Below are 22,528 nucleotides of genomic sequence, written 5' to 3' on the forward strand. Positions count from 1 at the left end.
TCGCGGACAGCCTCAGCTACTTAGTGAGGCTGCCTGCAACTTAGTGAGACCCTGTTTCAAAATAAAGAATAAAAAAATAGGGCAGGGGGTGTAGCTCAGAGGTCGGATGCCCCTGGGTTCCGTCCCCAGACCCACAAAAAAAAAAAAAAAAAAAAAAAAAGAGGACCATGGTAAGTTCAGTGGCCTAAACTTCATCTGTGAGACTGACCCAGAACTCCCATGTCAGCCATTCCTTTATTCAACAAATACTTATCAAGGACTAGTATATTTCAAGCTCTGTGCTATGAATAGAATATGACCAATATAACACCCTACCCTCGTGAAGCTAGGGCAGGCAGACAGATATAGAAAATGAACAGGTAAGCAAATAAAGGAATAGAAAGTTAGGCTGGGAAGGAAAAGCAAGACAGGGCACACGGTGTGTACCATTAGCCTGGAGACAGTAGCTGGAGCATCAGGGAGGTGCCCAGAGCATTTGAGCTGAGACTTGGAAATTGAGAAGATGCCTGCTGGGAGCAAAACGCCTCGTGCGAAGGGAGGAGCAGGCACAGAGGACCCAAGACCGGAGAGAATGCCTGCCTGGTAGAGCTGGGTGAACGGGGCAGAGGTGGGAGGTAGAGTCAGAGAGCTGCGCAGGGGCTGTCTGCCAGGCTTCATGGGCTGAGGAAAGAAGTTTACATTCTCTCCTGGGAGCAATAGAAAATGTGGCCTTGCTAGTAGCTTCTGGAACAAATGCAACCCAGGCTGTGCAAAGCCAGGCAGGAACCTTTTCAACCCTGTCCTGCAGCTGGGTCCTGACTGAGGATAGTCTAGTGCCTGAGGGTCCAGCACCTGACACTTATCTTATCTAACTTCTCCCCAGTCCTGTGAGTGGGGATGGTTTTCATCAAGGGCAAGGCTCACATCTGCCCTTTGCCAACCCCAGAAGGAACACTGTGTCCCTTGGGGGAAAAAAAAAAAAAAAGCAGGACAAGCCAGGGGCAGTGGTGCACACACCTATAATCTTAACACTTGGGAGGCCAACACAGGAGGATCACAGATTAGAGACCAGCCTCAGCAATTTAGCAAAATCCTGTTTCAAGATAAATAATAAGAGCGGGGCATGGTGGCACACACTTGTAATCCCAGTGCTTGAGAGGCTGAGGCAGGAGGATTGTGCAGGTTCGAAGCCAGCCTCAGCTACTTAGTGAGGCTCTCAGCAACTTAGTGAGACCCTGTTTCCAAATAAAATATAAAAATAGGTCTGGGAGTGTAGCCCAGAGGTAGAAAAGTCCCTGGGTTCTACCCCCAGTACCACAAAAAAGATAAATAATAATAATAATAATTAAAAAGGATGGGAATGTATTTCATAGATAGAATGCTCCTGGATTCAATCTCCAGCACTAACAAAAAAAAAAAAAAAAAAAAAAGGAAGAAAGGGTAACTGTAAAATATCATATCCTGAATGTCCCCTTTCTATCTTCTAAAACCCAGCCAAGTTAAGAGGACAATGAGAGCACACCTGGGCTGCAAAATCAGGTTCGTATTACCGTGAAGGATGCTGGCTTTCTCTCCTGCACATGGCACTCGGGCAGGCTGGTGTTCTCTGCAGAAAGCTGCTTTTATGCACATGTACCAGGACAGGAGCTCTCTGGGATGCTGGTCACACAAGCACACTGAGCAAGCCGATGCTGATGACATCACTGCACCTGCAGCCTCACACATACACCCCCCTGAGGGGAGCAGATGCAGAGCTGAGGGCTCTGTGGGAGGACGTGTCACTCACCTAGCCCGTCACCACTAGGCAAAGCGCCACGAGGGTGAGGAGGCGCTGCTTGGCAATGCGCCTTGAGGGACAGAGGTGCAGTCTCTCAGCCCTTCCCAATAAGCATTTCCCAAGAAAGCCTTATGCCTCCCTTGCACGCTGGCTATTTTCTTTGGTCTCTCAGTAACCTATCCTATCGTCCTGGCACAACTGGGCTGTGGATGTGACGCCGGTGTCCAAGTGCCCTGGATGGCCGCTTGTGGCCATCAGCAAGTGCTCTCCATTGGGCCGGGTCTCCTCCTGAGAGCTCATCACAGGCATTTGTTGCCATGATACTGTGAGTGTCTGAGCGAGTAGCCACCTCTGTTGATCCTAGACATCTGCTGACTGACTGGCTGGCTGGGGAAGGGATTTTGAACTGTGAGATTGGGAGTCACCATCTAGTATTCCATCCTCATTTGCCTCTCCTCCCCCACCAAGGCACCAGCAAGGACCTCTGGCTGAACCCCCAGGCTGGTAGCAAGACTTGCAACCCTCTGGAATGCCCTGGGAGAGATCCTGGACCAGAGTCTCAGGGACCCCAAAGCCTCTCTTAGCTCCAAGGCTCAAGTAGCCACTGCCCATGAATTGAAGGCATCCGTGTGGAGCCAAGGGAAGCAGAGGAGACCTGGGAGGGTGGAGATAATGCATGCAACTCTTGGTATCATAGGGACAGGAGACCAGGTGCTGCTTCTCTCACACTCCTGGTTTGTCTAGCTTTCTCAGTATCTTTCACTTTCTCGCGGTGTCTGAAATCCTGTCCTCCAGTGTTCCCTTGCACGCCCTGTCTTGGATTGTTGAGGCTACTGCAACAAATTACCGCACAGCTGGTGCCTAAAAACAAGAGAAATTTGCAGTTACACAACTTCAGAGGCTAAATTTCTGGAACTTGTCCCACAGGGTAGAGGCTCACAGGGAAAATCCTGGCCTCTTCCAGTCTCTGGGGCGGCTGGCATGCCTTAGCTTGGAACCACAGTGCTCAATCAAGTCTCCCTTGGCTTGGGACCTCAGTGCTCGATTGAGTCTCTGCCTTTGTGGTCACACTGCCTTCTCTTCTGTCTCAAATCTTCCTCTACCTTCCTCTTTGAAGAGTACTTGTGACTATATTTAGGACCTACCTAGATAACCCAGGATAATCTCCCCATCTCAAAATCCTCCAACTCTGTCCTATGCACAGAGCCTTGGGTTTGTTTTTGTGGGGTTGGGGGTTGTTGTTGGTAGTAATGGTACTTGGAGATTTAACCCAGGGACATCATTCTACCACTGAGCTACATGCCCAGCTCTTTTTTATTTTTTTATTTTGAAACAGTGTCTTGCTAAATTGCTGAGGCTGGCTTCAAGCCTGTGATCCGCCTGTTTCAGCCTCCCAAGTACTGGGATTACAAGCTTGTGCTCCCACCACACCAGCTGCAAAGTCTTTATTTGCCATATAAGATAACACTCACAGGTTCTTCAAATCAGGATACAGGTGTCTTTTTTATTTTTATTTTTCATAGGAGGCATTACTCTGCCACCCATGGGCTTCTTTTCACTCTAGACTCACTACCTGTTAGCTGAAAAAGACTAGGGTTAAGTCCCTGACTCCCTGACTTCATGGCTGAGTGACCCTGTATTCATAGTGCAACCGTGAAAAAACTGCTTCGGGGCCATGTTGGGCTCCCGAAAATGTTACAGTGAGGTGTAGGCACAGGTTCTTGTTCTGAGCTATGTATAGAAAACACTAGCCTGAACTCTTGCTAGAAGCTTAAATGAGTTTATTTTATTACAAGGATAGAAAGATAGGACAGAGTTTAGTAAAGCCCTATACCAGAGGTAGTATAGGAGGGTGACTTGAAGTCGCCCCAGGTGTTTCTGGACCCAGAATATTTTATTTTATTTTATTTTATTTTATTTTTATTTATTTATCTATTTATTTATTTATTGTGTGTGTGTGTGTGTGTGTGTGTGTGTGTGTGTGTGTGTGTGTGGTACTGGGGATCCTGGAACCCTTCTACCTCTGGGCTACACTCCCAGACCTATTTTTACATTTTTATTTGGAAACAGGGTCTCCTAAAGCCAGCACGCGCGGCTGGCTTCGAACCTGTGCAATCCTCCTGTCTCTGCCTCCCAAGCGTGGGGATTACAAGCGTGCGCCACCACTCCCGGAGACCCAGGACATTTTATACTAAGTCTTCTGACCAGACAAGATCCGCCCTTTCTCCGGTCTTTTGATGTGGGGATTCTTCCTGTGAACCTGCCCTGTCTCCACACATACCCTAAGTCTTTTGTTACACCCCAAAATGTGTTAGTTGATTATCGGAGTCTGGGATCTCTTGGAGGCTCGTGCCATCCTTCCACCACGTCCTTGGGAAATTCATTTATCTGTAAAATGTAAAAGACCCTGGACTTCATGAGCCATCCTCCCCACTCCTTGGGGAAGTTTGCTCTTCTTAGAAATATAAAAGACCCTGGGCTTCCTCTATTCTCTTGCTAATCCCCCTTGGCAGCCTGGAATTCTGCAGCCCTTTCCCTGAAGCTTCTTGCTTTCTAATACTGATGTTATTTTTACATTAATACCCAAGCTAGTTTTTAAATACATTTTTAAGCCCTTTCCCAATACTGGTACATCAGCACATGCTTAACCTCTTTGAGCTCAGTTTTGAGATCTGAGAAGTGGAGTTAATGGTAGCAGCTACCTTGTTGGGGTGGTGTTAAAGTGCCCGGCATGTAAAAGGCACTGAGCATGTCCTCTTATTTTTCCATCTCTGTTCCATCCAGACAGGAATTTTAAGCATCAGGGCTGCTGAGCAGCTTCCAACTATGTGATTTTTAAGTTATGGTGTTAATTGTTTCCATCTGTCTGCCAGGATCGAGGTGCTAGAAACTTCCCATTTTCAACCTTAGAAAAATGCCTCAAATATCTCAATGTCCCCAAAATAGCTTCCTCAGGGAGGAAGCAGGGAAGGGTGTGGGGCTCCTGAGGAGCCAGCTCTCAGAACAATCCTTCCCTCCCTCCTGCCTTTTTTCCGTATGTCTCTTCATTTCTTCTCCCTTTGGACATTCACTGAAAACCATCTGCCCCTAGTCAGACCAAGATCTGAGCAAAATGGAATTTATACGAAATGACTAAAGTCAGAATACTACAGTGCTACAGGCACGCCGTACCTACAGCAGCACAGCTCACCATCGCCTAGTGATGGAACCAACCGAGGCGTCTGCCAACAGATGCATGGAGGAAGAAAGAGGGTTATAGACGGACAATGGGGGGTTATTCATCCAGAAAGAGCAAAATTATGTCCTTTGCAGGTAAATGGGTAGAACTAGAGAACATGCTAAGTAAAACAAGCCGGACTTAGAAAGTTGAGGGCCATGGGTTTTTTCTCATATGCTGAAATTAGAATGAAAAAAAGGGGGCACAGAAGGGAACTCAGGAAAATAAAAGTGATAACAGTAAAATAGGGGAAGGGTGTGAGGAAAAGGGAGGGAAAAGAGCGATCTTGAGGGAAATGAAATTGACCTCAGTGTGGTATGTGTGCCTGTGAATTTGTCACAATGAATCTTACTATTATATATCATTATCGTGTGACAATAAAAATTTAAAAATAAAAAAGAGCTGAGCAAAACTTAATATAAGGCAAACTGCATTCTTTCCCCAAGGAGGAAAAGGTGGTTCTGCCTCACCTATACCTTAAAGGAGGCTTAAGGGACTAAAGGTGTCAGGGCTCGTCCTTTCCAGAACTGGTCACAGTTAGCGCCTCACAACTGACCTTCTGTGGGTAGCAAGTGAAACTGTATCACTGTTGTCTTCTCCACACAGACCCTTTCACGCCTCTTCAAGCCCAACCCCCACTACCAATTTAAATACTGGAAAGCCAGGTATAGTGGCACATTCATGTAATCCTAGTTCTTGGGAGGCTGAGACAGGAGGATCGCAGGTTCATGGCCAGCCTCAAGCTATTTAGGCCCTCTGCAACCTAATAAATAAAGAATAATAAAAACAGGGCTGCGGGTGTAGCTCAGAGGCAGAATGTCCCTGGGTTCCATCCCTAGTACCACAAAAATTAAAATAAGTAAAAACAAAAAATAGGGCATTAGGGCTAGAGATATATTTCAGAGATAGAATGCCCTTGGGTTCCATCCCCAGTACCACAAATGATAATAATAATAACAACAACAATAATAAAAATACTGATGATAGCACTGAATGATGTGACCTTGAACAGTAACTCTCTCAAAATCTCATTTGCCCATATGAAGGGGAGATGATCATTCCTACCTTATAGGAAAATTGAAGAACAGAACAAGTGATGGAAGAAAGGCAGGTGGTGACGGCCCTTTCTTCAGTACACCAAACAGAAAGAATGCTGCAGGTGTAGTTGTACCGGTATTGGGAATGGCTTAGGAAGATCTGAGAAAGCTCTGATTATTAATAGATATATTTCAGAAATAATTGTGTCAAAATGGCAGACCTGGAGAGAGAAAGACTTGGTTTCGGTCAGGAAGCAAACAGCTATTGAAACTTAGATTGACTTAGCTAAAAGTAATTAGCAAGTCGATAGGAGAGGGGAACTAGGACTTTCTCTGTCTAAAGACAGATCTACATGATTAGATAATCTAGCTAGGATAGGAGGAGGGGGTCGACCTGACCTTTGATCATGACCTTTGTGAAAAGAGACCTAGATGGAAAGGACACCTGGGCTCCACCTTGGCAGGGAAATAAGGGGAGGAACCTTACAGGGTTTTTACTACGTCAGAATTACGTGAACAAGATGGAGGTTGTGTATATAAAAAAGCCAGGTCCACATGTTGTCTCTTTGGTGAATTGGCTCGAATCGCCCCCCACCCCCATGCCATTTCTGAATGGCATGGGGCTTTAACTGTCTTCTGTATTTCTATCTTTTTAATAAACTTCTTTAAATCTTCAGCAAGAGTCTGGGCTAATGTGTATTCACCCTTAGCTCAGGACAAGAACCTGCAGGTTTTTGTTTTTTTTTGTGTGTGTGTGTTCTGAGGGGAATTGTGTCTGGAACCCTAACAGGGGTCCTCGAGGACAGTTTCCCCAAAACCATATCATCTCAAACTGTAACATAGTGAGAGAATGGACTCCTTTGAGGAGCAATATTGAGAGCATTTTAGAGTCATTTTGACATCTGTTTCTTTAATCCATTTTTTTTTTTTTTTTTTTTTTTGCGGTACTGGGGATAGAACCCAGGGGCATTCTACTTCCGAGCTACATCCCCAGCCCTGCTTTTTTATTCTTTATTTTGAAACAGGGTCTTACTAAGTAGCTGAGGCTGTCCACGAACCACAATCTTCCTGTCTCACCCTCCCAAATGAAAAGCTCAGCTTTTCTTCAATCTTTCACAAACCATTATTTTCCCAATATTTGCCTCACTTGCACCGTGAAGATAGTTTTGTTTTGTTTTTGCCAGGCTCAATCGCACATACCTACAATTTCAGTTCTTGGAAGGCTGAGACAGAAGGCCACAGATTCCAGGCCAGCTTCAGCTTCAGCAACTTAGCAAGTCCCTGTTTAAAAAAAAAAATTTTTTTTTATAGGTTGGGAATAGCCAGGGATGGTGGAGCACACTTGTAATCCCAATGCTTGGGAGGATGAAATAGGAGGGTCACAGACTCAAGGCCAATCCCAGCAACTTAGCAAGGCATTCTGCAACTTAGTGAGAGACCATGTTTCAAAAAAAACAAAAACAAAAACTGAGGTGTAGCTCAGAGGTATAATGCCTCCTGGGTTCAATTCCCAGCATTAAACAAAAAAGATTTTTTTCATTCAAATGTATTTATTTTAAAAAGAAAACCATGCATCATATAGTAAATGGGAAAGTAGTGTCATGAGACATAAGTAGAAAGTAATTATAGCCATTTTTTAAAATTATTGAATTCTTGCCAGACAATAGTGCCTTCCAGAGGCTTTAAGTCTAGGGCCTGATCTTTCCGTATGAAAAGAACAATTCATTTGAGAAGGGGAAAAGTCTATGGTTCCAAACAGACTTTCTTCTTAAAATTATCTGAAAAAAATTGAAGTAAAATATCAAAAATATAATTCAATGTTATTAAAAAAAAGTGTCTTTCCTCTCTCTCTCTCTCTCTCTCTCTCTCTCTCTCTCTCTCTCTCTCTCTCTCTCTGTAAATTCCTGGGAATTAACTCCATGGGTGGTCTACCTCTGAGATAAAAAAAATAAAAAGGAAACATTAGAAATCAAGGGCCCTGTAAGGGAAGTAAAGGAGGCCTAAGATGTGCTTGCCGGTGTTCTGGAAACCTCTGAGGAAGAATGAATAAGATATGTTGATAGAAATTTCCCAAATGGGAATTACTAACATAAAAGAATAGCAAAGCAGAGCAGAATAGCCAGGAACTGTCATTAGATCACAAAAAGTATAACATATGTGTAATGGGAAATCCAGAAAGAGAAAAAAGAAAACAAGATTGAACTAATAATAATTGAGCATTTTCCAAACTTGAAAACAGATACCAACCACAGATGAGGAAGCTCAAAAAACACCAATTGGATAGATATTCCTGGTATAAAATAAAATAAGCAGATCATATTCCAAGTATTCAAAGATGCCAGACAATAAAATGCAACTTACCTAGAAGTGGAAAAGAAACAGAATTATACCAGACCCCTCTTTCACAAACGGTTCAAGCAAGAAGACAGTGTAGGGGAGTATCTAAAGTGTTGAAATTTTAAAAAGAATCAAGCCAGAATGGTGTATCCATCAAAATTACCTTTCACAAATGAAGAGAAATTAATCTAAAAAAAAACTGAGGAAAGTGACCACCAGTGGGCACGCCTTGCAAGAAATGTTTTCAAAGTTCTTCAGAACCAAGTGTAGGTGGTACATGCCTGTAATCTCAGTACTTGGGAGGCTGAGACAGAAAGATTGCACGTTCAAGGCCAGCCTCAGCAACTTAGTGAGGCTCTCATCAACTTAATGAAACCGTGTTTCAAAATAAAAAATAAAAAGGCCTGGCAACATAGCTCAGAGGTAGAGTGCCCCTAAATTCAATCCCAGGACCCCCCCAAAAAAATTAGAGAAAAGAAAAATGATATAGGCCAAATCTTGAGCCTTTTATTCTTGATTGATCTAAGTGATAACTATTTGATCAAATGACAAATACAGGACATCTAACTTAGTGTTAAGAAGTAAAATGAAGCCGGGCGTGGTGGCGCACGCATTCGAGAGGCTGAGACCAGAGGATCGCAGTTTGTGGACAGCCTCAGCCTACTTAGTGAGGCCCTCTGCAACTCAGTGAGACCCTGTTTCAAAATAAAGAATAAAAAATTGGGCAGGGGGTGTAGTTTAGAGATCGAATGCCCCTGGGTTCCATCCCCAGACCCGTAAAAAAAAAAAAAAAGACGTAAAATGAATGCCAGACAATTATAAAAATGAGATAAATTGAAATTATGCTGTAGTAAGTAGCTCACAGCACATGTGTTATTTGAAAGTGCCCTTAGATTAATCATAAACATGCACTGCAAACTTTAAGGCAACCATTAGAAATATTTTTGAGAAGAAATATAACTGATATGGTGAGATAAGAAAGCAAACAGAACCACCACGTAAAAAGTATCCTCTAATAACCCCTACTAATATGCAAGCTGGACTAGTTCATATTTTTTAGAGTAATCTATTAATATTGAGAACATGCATCCCCCAAGTCTCAGCAATGCCAATTCTGTATCTCCTGGGGAATGTTCCTCAGTGCTACAGGAAGCAGCATGTACACAAGGGTTGGGGCACATGAATGTTGCAGGAGGTGCCAGGTATAAGGGTGGTCAGCAACAGGACCACTGGATACTGAAACACAGGTTCCTGCAGAATCCAGTAGCCACACAGGCCTGGGAGTTCCCCCCTTCACAGAGAACATAATCCCCTCTTCTGCAGCAACAGCTGAGGGATAAATCTCTGGTTTAGAGGGATCAGGCAGGCAGAGCCTTTAGTGGGTTTCCCTTTAGTGGTCTCACTCTGTCACAAACTCCAGGGAATAAATACTTTGTTTAAATATATTCCTCTAGGGTCAGAGCAGTTCATGCAGCCAAATCTATCCATCTAGAGTGGATCATTGAAAATAGCAGAGCACTGACAAATATGTAACAATGAATCCCACTATCTTCTATAATCATAATGCAAAATAAAAATCTTCACCAAAATATAATGTCAGTGAGAAGCCATCTTAACTGTGGATATCATATTCAACTGATCCAAGAGACCTCACATTAAGTCAGGGAATGTAAGAAGAGCTGAGGGGGAGAGAAATGAAGGCACTTCCCAGCATTCCATGCTACATGGTCTTGGGGAGAGAGTTTTGGTGTCCAGCACCTCTCCCAGGATGCACTAACTCAATGCCCCCCTTCTTCTTGAGCTGGGAAGCTGCTTCCCACTGAGATATCTACAAAGTGCGATACAGTCAATCCAGCCAGCAGAGAGAAGAAATGAAGGTCAGGTTCAAAGAGATTATTTCTGTCTAAACAGAGAGAGAGAGAGAGAGAGAGAGAGAGAGAGAGAGAGAGAGAGAGAGAGAGAGAGAATGAGCCCAGTGAATTCCAACACTAGTAGATAAGTGAGAAATTGAAATTGAGGAAAAGTCATAAAAATTATGATTTATTATTAAATAACATGAAAAACTGTAGACCCCATGTGAAACAGAAGAGATGCAAATAGAAATAATCATTAATCATAAGGCTTCTTTTTTATTATTTTGGTGGTACTGGGGGTAGAACCCAGAGGCATTCTACCTCTGGGTTATATTTCCAGACCTATTATATATATATATTTATATTTTATTTGGAAACAGGGTCTCACTAAGTTGCTGAGAACCTCACTAAGTAGCTGAGGCTGACTCTGAACCTGTGTGATCCTCCTGTCTCAGCCTCCCAAGCTCGGGGACTACAAGCGTGCACCACCACGCCCAGCTTCATGAGGTTTCTTACTTTTCTTTTTTTTTTTTTATACTGAGGATTGAATCCAGGGGCACTCTACCTCCAAGATATTCCCCCAGCCCTTTTTATTTTTTATTTTGAAATTGGGGTCTCACTAAGTTGGTGAGGATCTCACTAAGTCACTGAGGCTGGCCTCAAACCTGTGATTTCAGCCTCTCAAGTACTGAAATTGCAGGTGTGCACCCGGCTATGAGGCACATTCTTTATCCATTAAATTGGTTTCAATGATAAGCACTGTTGGTGAGGTTACTGTGAGGCTGTGGTGACCAGAGACATAGCAACTGTAACCAATTTGGGGTGGACAATTTTTGGAGCAATTTGGCAATGCATATCAGGAGCCAAGGGACATCCATCTTTCCCCATCAAGGTTTCCTCTTCCAAAAATGTATACTTAGAAGGTAACTGACCAAGAAGCACACTGAAAGTTATGTTCAATGACACCATCTGTCATAGCAATCAAGGAAGTGCCTCTGATGTCAGAGGTCCTCAGGGTCTCTCTGCCCTGGAATCTCATCCTGAGTCACCCCACATGCTCTTAAGTTACCAACTATCAGCCCATCACCTCCTTGGCTCTGTCCCAAGTTTACACCTGTCTCTGGTATCCCCAGCTGCCCATTAAACAGCCCCGCTGGAGGGCTCAAGAGTAAACTCACCTGCCCTCCAACCTCTCCTCCTCCAACCTTTCCTATCCAAATAAGTGATGGTACCATGGCTCTGGTTCTGAAAGTTTCTGTCCTCTCCAAAATTCATGTTGGGATTGAATCCCCAGGAAACAGTGTAAACAGTGTTGGGAGGTGTAGCCTTTGGTAACTGAGACATGAGGACTTATAGTAGGAGTGGGATTAGGTGCCCTTTAAAAGGGCTGGGGTGGGGCGTGGTGCTGCATGCCTGTAATTCCAGTACTTGGGAGGCTGAGACAGGAGGATCACAGGCTCGAGACCAGCCTCAGCAACTTAGTGAGAATCTAAAAATTAAAAAATTTAAAAAGGTCTGGGAGTGTACCTCAGTAGTAGAATCCCCCCCATTCAATCCCCAGGACCACAAAAAAACACAAAAATAAATTAAAATGGCTTGACAGAGCAAGTTTATTCATTTTTGCCTTTTTGCTCTTTACCTTCCACCATATGGGTACTAAACATTGGTCCACTTCAAAGGACACAGCATTCAATCTCTGCTTCAACCATCACCAAACATCCAATTTATCTGTGTCTTGATCTTAGACTTCTTAGCCTCCAGAATTATAAGAAGCAAAGTTTGGGGTTTTTTTAAAAAAGATTATCCAGTCTCCAACACTAAGTTATAGTAGTATGAACAGAATAAGACAACCACCTCTGAACTGTCACTCGGGCATCACTCTTGTTTCCTTCCTGTCCCTCCACTCCTCATCCGCCTCCAAAACCCATACACTCTAAAACCACCTCTAAAATCCATCCACTTCTCTCCAGCACCTCCCACCCTGCCACTGCCCACTCTCCCCTGAGTGACCACCAGAGACCACCCCAAATGGTTTCTGCCAACCCAGTCTTGATGCTGCCTGTTCAGTCTCCATCCTGCGGAGTCCTCTTCTTAGGACACAAATTGATCTTGCTGCTCCTTCATGTTCAAACTCGTAGTGGCTCTGTTCTCCACAGGACCAGTTCAGATCTATGTTCCTGAACAAGGGTGAAGGGCTCTTTGGCCCACCCCTTCAGAGGGATCTCCAGCCAGTCCTCAGCCTCCATGGCCTCTCCCTGTGCTCCAGATGTGCCACACCCTTCTCATGCAGGCTTAGGGGGGACACTCCACCTGGATCCCTTTCTTCCCTATCACCTGAGCCACTGGGCATACCAGCAAGCACATGCAGAAATGATGCTGAGACAGGGAAAAAAATGCAATTCTTAGGTGGCATTTTAAAAAGTCCCCAACACATTTTCTACCTAGCAGACACTTGTTTTACACCCCGTTCATCTGTGGAAGAGGGAGTTCTAACAGCTTAGTCTTGAAATCATGCCACTGAACTGGCACTGACCCACCAGGAGCCCGTCCTTTCCACCCTCCCACACCTCCTTCCTGCTTTTCATCACCACCTACTCTCTTTCCTTCACCACCTACACTCTTTCCAACAATCCTGGGCTGATAACCACAGTTTCAGCTCCAGGATATACAGGAACAAAGAGGTCTATGGCTGAGGCGAGGAAAGAAGAGGGAGGGGACAATTCATAACACAGCTCCCAGCGACAAAAAGCAAAACAAAGACCAAGTCTGAGGAACAGGAGTTAGCCACATGGTCTGGGGAGGAGAGCTCTTAGAGAAAACTAGCTAAAAATCTGGACCAAGCACCTTAGGGCTTTTAAATTCACAAAGGTTGATGAGAATAGTAAAGCCCAGTGACTGAGAAGATAAGCTGGGGTCAGAACAGGGCTGACCCTGACTCACCTTTGGCAAGTGTCTGGCACATGGTAGTTTCTCAATAAATGTTAGCTACTCGTGGTGCTAACACATTAACACTAAGTGTATGGTGAGGGCAGAAGTCAGGGTAGGTACAAATCTGCAAAATTAGGGCAGAAATGGTCTCCCCAATGAGGGCTGCAGGTGGCATTGATATATGCTTGTTATGGGTTGGATTTAGAGTGTCCCCCAGGCCTCGTGTAGTAGACAAGCAACCATGTCGTAGGCAGGGCTTGGTTGCTGGGGAGGTGTCCCTGGGAGCGTGGTCACTGACAGGGTTTTCCCAGGTGGGCTACTACAGCTCTTCTCTCTCCTCTGCTGCCATGAGTTGACTTAAGGCCCCCCTCTCACTGCTCCCACCATTATGCCCTAAGGACCTGCAGCTCTGGCTCCTGTTTGGAAACTGGCCTCACATGGACTGAAATCTCCAGAACCACGAGCAAATAAACCTTACTTCCTAAGTTTTGTGTGTTAGGTGTTTGGATTGCAGCAATGAAAATGCTGACTGAAACAGAGCTGTAGACCCATCTTTGCAAACTCAGGATGTGATCCTTCAGAGAAGCAGCCTGGGCGCTTGGTAGAAATGCAGACTCAGGGCCTCCTGAGCCTCCCAAATCAGAATCTGCATTTTAACCACCTTCTGAGTCATTTGCATATTTCAAGTCTGAAGTGGCACTGCCCTGGGTCCTTTGGCTATTTAAATCTAGTAAAAACCAGGTGACACCAGCCAACTAGAATCTGGAGATAGTACTACTAAGTAACCAAAGAGATCCCTAAGTAGGGATGGTCAGTAGTCCTGGGAACTGGAGAAACTATTCTCTAGAATTTAGTGGAAGTCCTATCAGAGGAAAAACTGAAGTCAGAAGCATCAGATGCCAGGACAAGCTTTCCCAGATCAAAAGGGCTCGTGTGGCACTGAAAACCAGGAACCTTGAACAGAACAGACCAGCAGAAGGGGCTAAAAGTGAAGTAGTGAAAGAGTGACCGACTAGGGCCAGAAACCAGAGAACTGGAAGGAAAAAATGGTCCACAGGGTGGTTTCACTCACACTCCTGTACAGGTTGGGTAGCTGGATCATCAGGACCCGCTGAACAGACCCACCCCTGCCTTCATGACTTCAGGTGTAATAAATAAGCATGACGGATGGGGAAGCCCCACAGGTGAGGGACATCCTGAAGGTCCCCTCCAAGGAGGTCTGCACCACTTTGATCATATTGCTTTAGGATTAAAACACACTTTGTAGCAAGTTGCATTACCTTCATTCTTAGAGGAGGGCAAAATAAACATTACCTTAAGTATGAAAGAATTGATGCAGAATAGCTTAGGCAGAAACAAATGCCACAGGACTGCACACTTCAGTCCATGCAGGTAACATTTACTGAGCACCCATGTGCAGGACCTGGAGGTCCAGATGGTGGGAATGCATTACTTACTACCTTTAAGTAATGTGGATTCACTGGCAAGGGAGTGAGCCCCATGTCTGTAGGCATCTGAAGAAGGCCAGTAGCTGTCTTTCAAGAATGCAAACAGCCCTCAGCCCTCTCTGTTCTTCTTTCAATCCCATGCTTCCAAGAGTGTTCTTCTCAAAGAGGCCAGTATTTTTGCGAGTAATATCTGTGTCCCTGGAGAGAGCAAGTATCCCAAATTTCTTTTTGTGACCACCTCTTTCATCCTCATGAATTGTTTCCTCATCGCTATACATTCTCTTTTAAACCCCCTTAGAGCTGAGCATGGTGGCATGCCTGTAAGTCCAATACTCAGAAGACTAAGACAGGAGGATAGCAATCTTGAAGACAGCCTCAGCAACCTAGCAAGATCCTATTTCAAAACAAAAAAAAATTTAAAAAGCTGTGCGTATACCTCAGAAATAGAATGTTCCTGGGTTCAATCACCAGTAGTACACACACACACACACACACACACACACACACACACACACAGGCAAATTGCATCAGGGGTGGTACCACATACTTGTAATCTCAATATTTGGGAAGCTGACGGGAGGATTGCAGGTTCATGGCCAGCCTCAGCAACTTATTGAGACCTTGTTTCAAAATTAAATAGGGCTGGGGTTATAGCTCAGTGGTAGAATGCCCCTGGCTCTAAACTCCAGTACTACAATAATAAATAAATAAATAAATAAATAAATAAATAAATAAATAAGTAAATAAGTCCTCCTTGGGTCTTGTGATGTGCTGAAGAAGGCTTCTATGAACCATGGGAGCCATTTATTGCATTTTCAGGACTTTTGCAAGCTTATTGTTAAATGCAGCCAGTACAAAAAATTAAATTGTAGAAACTTTCAAATAATTAAGTTATATTATAAAATGCTCATACCTCACCATTTCTAGATTGCTTTGCTACATTTTACCATTGTGTCTATGCTCTTGAACTTATCCAAATCGAATGCATTGGCATGATGGCATCTCCCACTTTGTGTTCAGTGCTATGACATCGGGCCTTGTCATTAGCTGTGGCAACAGCATTTACACCACAGAAATTGGCAAAAGCTACAAATCATGGATTGCATTGTTGGGTTTTGATGGTCTAAACCAAGAATGTAATAGAGAAAATGTTAGTACAGATTAAACCTAAAAGCATGTCATGTCTATGGCTGTTCCTTTGTGAATAGTAAAAAAAAAAAAAAACTAGGAGAAATATTGTTCCAAGTTCAAAAACTATCATCTGGATCAGTAAAGAAATCACTCAAGCCATTGGTCAGAGAGTGAAATGAAGGCATTCACCTTCCCGGTTTCCCTTTCTTCTGCCTCACCAATGTAAACAAGAACACCCATCAACATTCATGTTGGAACTACCCTGGGTCAACTGCAACAAAAACCAACAAATGCAATCTAGAACTTGCAATAAGGAGGATTTTTTATTTTCCTAATTGTAAATTGTTTGATCTATATCCTTCAGACCAATAGCGTTTATGATGACTTATATATTTATAAATTTGTGCATTGTCACAGCATTGGTAGCACCTGCTTGGAGACCTCCCCTCCTCCGTATCTCATTCATGCTTTTGGGTTAGGCCATCCATCATCACTCCAGGCTTCTCTCCCTCCAATCCCACAGGTATACTGCTACTGGAAGAATCTTCCTAATATTTAGAAGTGATCATGACACATCTCATTAAAACTATTGATGGCTCTCCAGAACCTTCTGAGTGAAACCCAATCCATAGAAGACCTTCCTTGTTCCCCCCTGCTTACCTTTGCAGCATGATTTCTTTTCAGACACCAACATTTACACAAAGGCCAAAGTTCCTGCTATTCTCAGAATGCTTACTCATGCCCTTAGGCCTTTGCACATGCTTTGCTCTGCCTTATCCAATGCCTCCACTACCGCCTGGTAGTTCCTATTTAACATTCAAACTATACTCAAGCTGTGCCTCCCCCAGGAGCTGGAGCCACCTCCACGCCAACTTGTGATCCCTGCATGTGGTCATGCTTGTCCACTTCTCTGGCTCTCTGACCTGAAAGGTCCTCAGTGCAGAGAGAGGTGCCTCCAGTATGAAACTTGGCTCAGCACCTAGGCCATAGCTGCTAAGCACAGGTTAAATTAATGAAAGGATTAGTTAGTTGGATTCAACCATAGTAAATCACAGCCTTTACTCTGAATTTGCTGCTTGAAAGCAAAGTTGTTTAAACTGTTGAAAACCTCAACTGAGTTTTTGTTTTCCTTAAAGCATCCATTTAAAACCAAGTAAATTATTGATTTTTTTCTTTCAAAAATTTTTTTAGACTAGGGCATAGTGGTGCACATTTGTAATCCCAGTACTTGGGAGGCTAAGATTGGAAGATAACAGGTTTAAGATCAGCCTCAGAATTTAGCAATACTCCCAGGAACCTAGTGGTACCCTATTTCCAAAAAAAAATTTTTTTAAGGCTTGGAGTATAGCTCAGAGGTAGAACAACCTTGGGTTCAGTCCCCAGTAGCACAAATTGTTTTTTTGGAAGTCAGATTTAGATGTGGCCTGAGACTCTTTACCATACATGATTGAAATTCATTTTTTTTTTTTTTGTTTTTCCTTCCTTCTTCTTTTTTTTTTTTTTTTTTTGCACTGTAATTTCAACCCAAGGGCACTCTATCTCCAAGATACACCCCCAGATCTGATACTTTTTATTTTAAAATAGATATATTAAGTTGATGAGGTTGGCCTCAAACCAGCTATTCTCTTGTCTCAGCCTCCCAATAGATATACAGGGGAACCTCACCATGCCCAGCTATACTACTAATATTCTTTAAACAATAACCACAATGCTCATTTCTGAAGAATAATGACAGCCCATCATTTTTTGAACTACAATGCTACAAACACTTGCTAAGAACTTTCTTTAAATATGTCACCCCATGTATCTTTGACAGTTCAGTAATGTGGCCGTAACTGTCCCCGTTTTACAGGGGAGGAAACTGAATCTCAGAAAAGTTAAAATCCTGTTTCAATTTGTACAGGTGCTGAAGAGCAAAGCAGTGACTCAAAGAAGGGTTAGTCTCACTCTGTAGTCCATGTTTTATCTTCCAATCCATTCTGTATCTGGAGCCAGCCGTGGCCTGGAGCAAATAACACCCCAAATAATACCACAAACGGTCACTAATGCAGGGCCAGCCAAGCTGAGGATCCTAATTCCCTACATCCAGAGTCAGTAAGGAGCTTGCATTTTCCTAAACGCAGGGTCCCAGGAGAAAAAGAGAACAAGGCCAAGGAGTACCTGTGTCCTTTGTCAAAGGCTGCATCCCAAAGTCTCCGTGGCCGGGTCTCCACCTTCACCATGGGACAACTTTCCAACGAAGAGCACAGGTCTCTTGCAGGTCTGGCTGCTGAGCAGTGCCTGTTGCGTTGCTGCTGCCTGTGTTTACTGCTGTCACTAAGCACTGGGGCCCAGAGAGTGAGTCAACAGGCCCCTTCACTTTCCTGCTGCTGCTGCTGCTATGGCTGCTCTGCTGCGGCTGCTCTCCTGCCCCAGGCCCTGTTCCCTGAACAGTTCACAGGCACAGCCACCCAGCAGGCTGCGTCCTCAAAGCTGGTGACCCATGAGACGGCCTGAAAGAGATCAACTGGATTAGGTGCCACAGAAGGCCCTGGGAGGGCAGCTCAGCAGGGCTTTTACGTTGATTCCACTTTATCTCCTCGTCCAATAAAAGAAAGATCCCCTTCCTGTCTCCCTCCCCCAGTCCTCTTCCACTATTCTACTGGGAAAAAGAAGAACTGATGAAGGAAACAGTCTCTATATGAAGTATTACTACCAATCTCACTAACATGTGCAAAACGGGAGGGTGGAAGGGGGTGGGATCATGAAGGAACACATCAAGAGCTGTGTGCGCATATATTTTATCACTTTAAATCTCACAATAATATATAATTACAATGCACCAACAAGAGTGTAACTTTTAAAAAATCCCTGCAAGGAATAGGGGGCCAACCTCAGAGCCCAGCTTGGTTTCCTGAGCTCACCAGCCCTGCAGGCCCTTTAAAGACATCAGACTTTGCACCTGCACCTGAGAGGACAGAGACACAGACATGCTTATAGTGAGGCACTTGATACGGAGCTGCCTATGGGAGCAGAAGAGAGGGGGCTGGAGAAATTAGAGAGAGGAACCCTCACACTCTGATACTTGAGCTCAGAAAGGAGCAGTAGAAACGAGGAGCTGTAAAACACAGGTCATAGCTCTGAAGAGGGAGTGGCAAAGGAACAGATCTTTTGAGCCCCTTAAATAAACAACAGTGTCAAAATAGAAGTATGTTTTAGAGGAATGGGAATTTTTGCATGTCCAAATAAATGAAACAAAAATTTTGATGAAACCCAATGCTGATGAGGGCGTGATAAATGAGCACATTCTCGTGTGCCAATAATGACAATACAGATTAGTGCAGCTTCTATACAAGGAATGTGGTATATTCACTGAACTTATAAAAGTACACATCATTTGCAAGACCAACTGTCAGGAGGTAACCTCACGGATAGTTTTGCAAAAGTTCACCCAAGCATCTGAAGAAGGAGGATGCTTACTGCAATAAACACACATACACACACACACAGACACACACACATATATATATATATATATATATATATATATATATATATATCCTAAAAAAATTGCAGTATATTTTTACAATAGCAAAAAAGTAAAAAGTGCCCATCGATAGTGGTTTTATAGAGCGATTGTGATTCTCACACAGTGGGAACCAACTACATAGCTGTGCAAAGAAAGGAGGTGGATCTGTCTGATGACATTCAGCAAATGCCAAGAAAATGTTTCTAAAAACAAAAGGTATGGTAGAGCCCAATGTGATTTCTTTCATTGAAAATAGATACATATAAAAACAAGTCTATATACACATATTCTTTACCTGGAAGAAATCCCAAGAGATTCCTTAAAGAGATGCTTTAAGGAGAGATAAATTATTCCCTTTTGGGATGTTTTTACACTTATACTTTGTGTAATATTGGTTTTTGTTTTTTGTTTTTGTTTTTGTTTTTGTTTTTTTGGTGGTACTGGGGTTCCTGGAAACCCTTCTACTTCGGGCTACACTTCCAGACCTATTTTTTTATATTTCTATTTGGAAACAGGGTCTCTTAAGCCAGCGTGGCTGGCTTCGAACCTGCGTGATCCTCCTGTCTCCACCTCCCAAGTGTGGGGATTACAAGCGTGCGCCACCACGCCTGGCTAATATTGCTTCTTTTTAAAAGTTGAAGAATATCATTTAACATTTTACAAAATTTATCTTTTTCCTGCTTACAGCTACCTTTATTGACATCCCCTACTAATTTGCAAAGCATTTTACAATATCTGCAACTGTCTTGTCTATTTCTCCTAAATTCCCACACTGATCAGATTCAGTCTGGAACTTTATAAAATTTATATTCCCAGCCGGGCGTGGTGGCGCACGCTTGTAATCCCAGCATTCTGGAGGCCAAGACCAGAGGATCGCGGTTCGCGGACAGCCTCAGCTACTTAGTGAGGCCCTCCGCAACTCAGTGAGACCCTGTTTCAAAATAAAGAATAAAAAATAGGAATAGGACAGGGGGTGTAGCTCTGAGGTAGAATGCCCCTGGGTTCCATCCCCAGACCCGCAATAAATAAATAAATAAATAAATAAATAAATAAACAAATAACATTCCCATGCACTGCCTTGGACCTGCCCCTTACTCTCTGAGGCATATCCAGGGGCATCTGCATTTTTAGCAAGTGCCCAAGTCCTAGAGGGAGAAAGTGGATGGTTCATGGAAGAATGAAGAGCAGCACCTAAATCACCTGCCACCCAGGTAAATGTTGGTTTGCTTTAAAGTCACCATCTTCGTGTGTGTGTGTGGGGGGGGGGTACTAGGGATTGAACCTAGGGGCATTCTACCAGTGAGCTACATCTCTAGCCCCATTTTGTTATTATTCTTTATTTTAAAACAGGGTCTCACTAAGTTGCAGAGGACCTCACTAAGTAGCTGAGGCTAGCCACAAACCTGGATCCTCCTGTCTTAGCCTCCCAAGTACTGGGATTACAAGTGTGCACCACCACACTCAGCCATCTCCACTATTGTCTTTCTTTCTTTCTTTCTTTCTTTCTTTCTTTCTTTCTTTCTTTCCTTTCCTTTCCTTTCCTTTCCTTTTCTTTTCTTTTCTTTTCTTTTTTTTTTTTTTTCCAGTACTGGGGATGGAACCCAGGGCATTGTACCACCTAGCTACACTCCCAGCTCTATATTTTAATTGTTTTATTTTTAAAACAGGGTCTCACTGAGTTGCAAAGGGCCTCACTAAGTAGCTGAGGCTGTCGGTGAACTGCGGTCCTCTGGTCTCCATTCGCCACCATGCCTGGCTCATTCATCATTTTTGTTAAAAATATTAGCAGCCACACCAGGCATGGTGGCCCACGCTTGTAATCCCAGCGCTTGGGAGGCAGAGACAGGAGGATTGTGCAGGTTCAAAGCCAGCTGCGCTGGCTTAAGACACCCTGTTTCCAAATAAAAAAGTATAAAAGTAGGTCTGGGAGTGTAGTCCGGAGGTAGAAGGGTTTCCAGGAACCCCAGTACATATATATTATATATATTAGCAGCGATCAGCAATCTTCTACAGTTAGCTCTGCTAACACTTCATAAGTCAAATTAAAGCAAGAAAAAAATCCTAATTTAATATTAAAAATTTGAATTGACTTTTTTTTTTCAGCACTGGCGATGAAACCCAGGAGCATTCTACCTCCAAGCTACACCCCCAGCCCTATCTTTTTATTCTTTATTTTGAAACAGGGTCTCACTGAGTTACAAAGAGCCTCACTAAGTAGCTGAGGCTGTCTGCAAACTACGATCCTCCTGTCTTGAGTTGACATATTTTTAAAAAATTCACTGCTTCACTTTCAAGAATTGCACTTACTTATAGTTATATAAGGTTCTTAAAAGTAGGGTATATAATCGAGTGGAACTCAATATTAAAACTAATTGCCACTGATGTCCTTGAATTGTCATGGTTTTCTAGGGAAAGAGAACCAATTGAAGATTTTATATATACACACATGCTTGCACAATATATATAGTACTATACACACATACATACATATCTACAATTACTATATGAAGACATATATATGTAGATAGATATAGATAGGTATATGGTATAAATAATTGGTGTAGAGGGTTAAAAGGTGAGATGTCCTACAATCTGCCATTTGCAAGGTAGAAATTCAAGAGAGCAGATGACATAGTTCCAGTCTGGGGCCAAAAGCCTGATAACCAGGAAAGCCAATGGTGTAAGTCCAGCCCAAGGGCAGGACAAGACCAACTCCACAGCTGGCCTGAGAGAGAGAGAGTGAATTCTTCCTTCCTCTACCTTTTAGCTTTTTGTTGTATTGGGGACCTCAATGGATTGAAAATTGATCACCCATATTAGGGGAAAAACATCTGCTTTACTCAGTTTGCCAATGTAAATGTTAATTTCAGTGGGGCATGATGGCACACAGCTGTAATCCCTGTACTTGGGAGGCTAAGACAGGGGGATCACAGGTTGGAATCTAGTCTCAGCAACTTAGTGAATTCTCAGCAACCTATTGATACCCTGTTTCTAAACAAAAATATAAAAATGACTAGGGGCATAACTTGGAGATAGAATGCCCCAGGGTTCAATCTCCAGTAACACACACTCACACACACACACACACACACACACAGAGTTCATTGAGGAACACCCTCACAGACACACTCAGAACAATGCTTAACAAAATATTTGGGCACCCATGACCCAGTCAAGTTGACAAATAAAATTGGTACTCATACATAGGTCTTTAAGCCATACTTAATGTTCAAACAAAGACAATAACAAGGACATAATCCTACCTAATATGATATAACTAACTTGTGTGCAACCAAAAATGTACTAATTATTT

At 43.3% G+C, this 22,528-nt stretch overlaps 1 protein-coding gene across 1 annotated transcript in view; it reads right to left on the bottom strand.

Moving 5' to 3' along the window:
* Nucleotides 1-17,892, bottom strand: part of FRMPD2 (FERM and PDZ domain containing 2) — a gene marked incomplete at both ends in the record, with an annotated part of 129,152 nt that extends 111,260 nt beyond the window's left edge. The window contains one exon of the mRNA XM_080695364.1: nt 17,868-17,892. Coding sequence (XP_080551490.1) covers nt 17,868-17,892 — 25 coding nt within the window. The remainder of the gene's footprint in view (nt 1-17,867) is intronic.
* Nucleotides 17,893-22,528: the final 4,636 nt, after the last annotated feature.

Source organism: Muscardinus avellanarius (genome assembly GCF_963383645.1).
Source record: "Muscardinus avellanarius genome assembly, chromosome: 4".
NCBI classification, from domain to species: Eukaryota; Metazoa; Chordata; class Mammalia; order Rodentia; family Gliridae; genus Muscardinus; species Muscardinus avellanarius.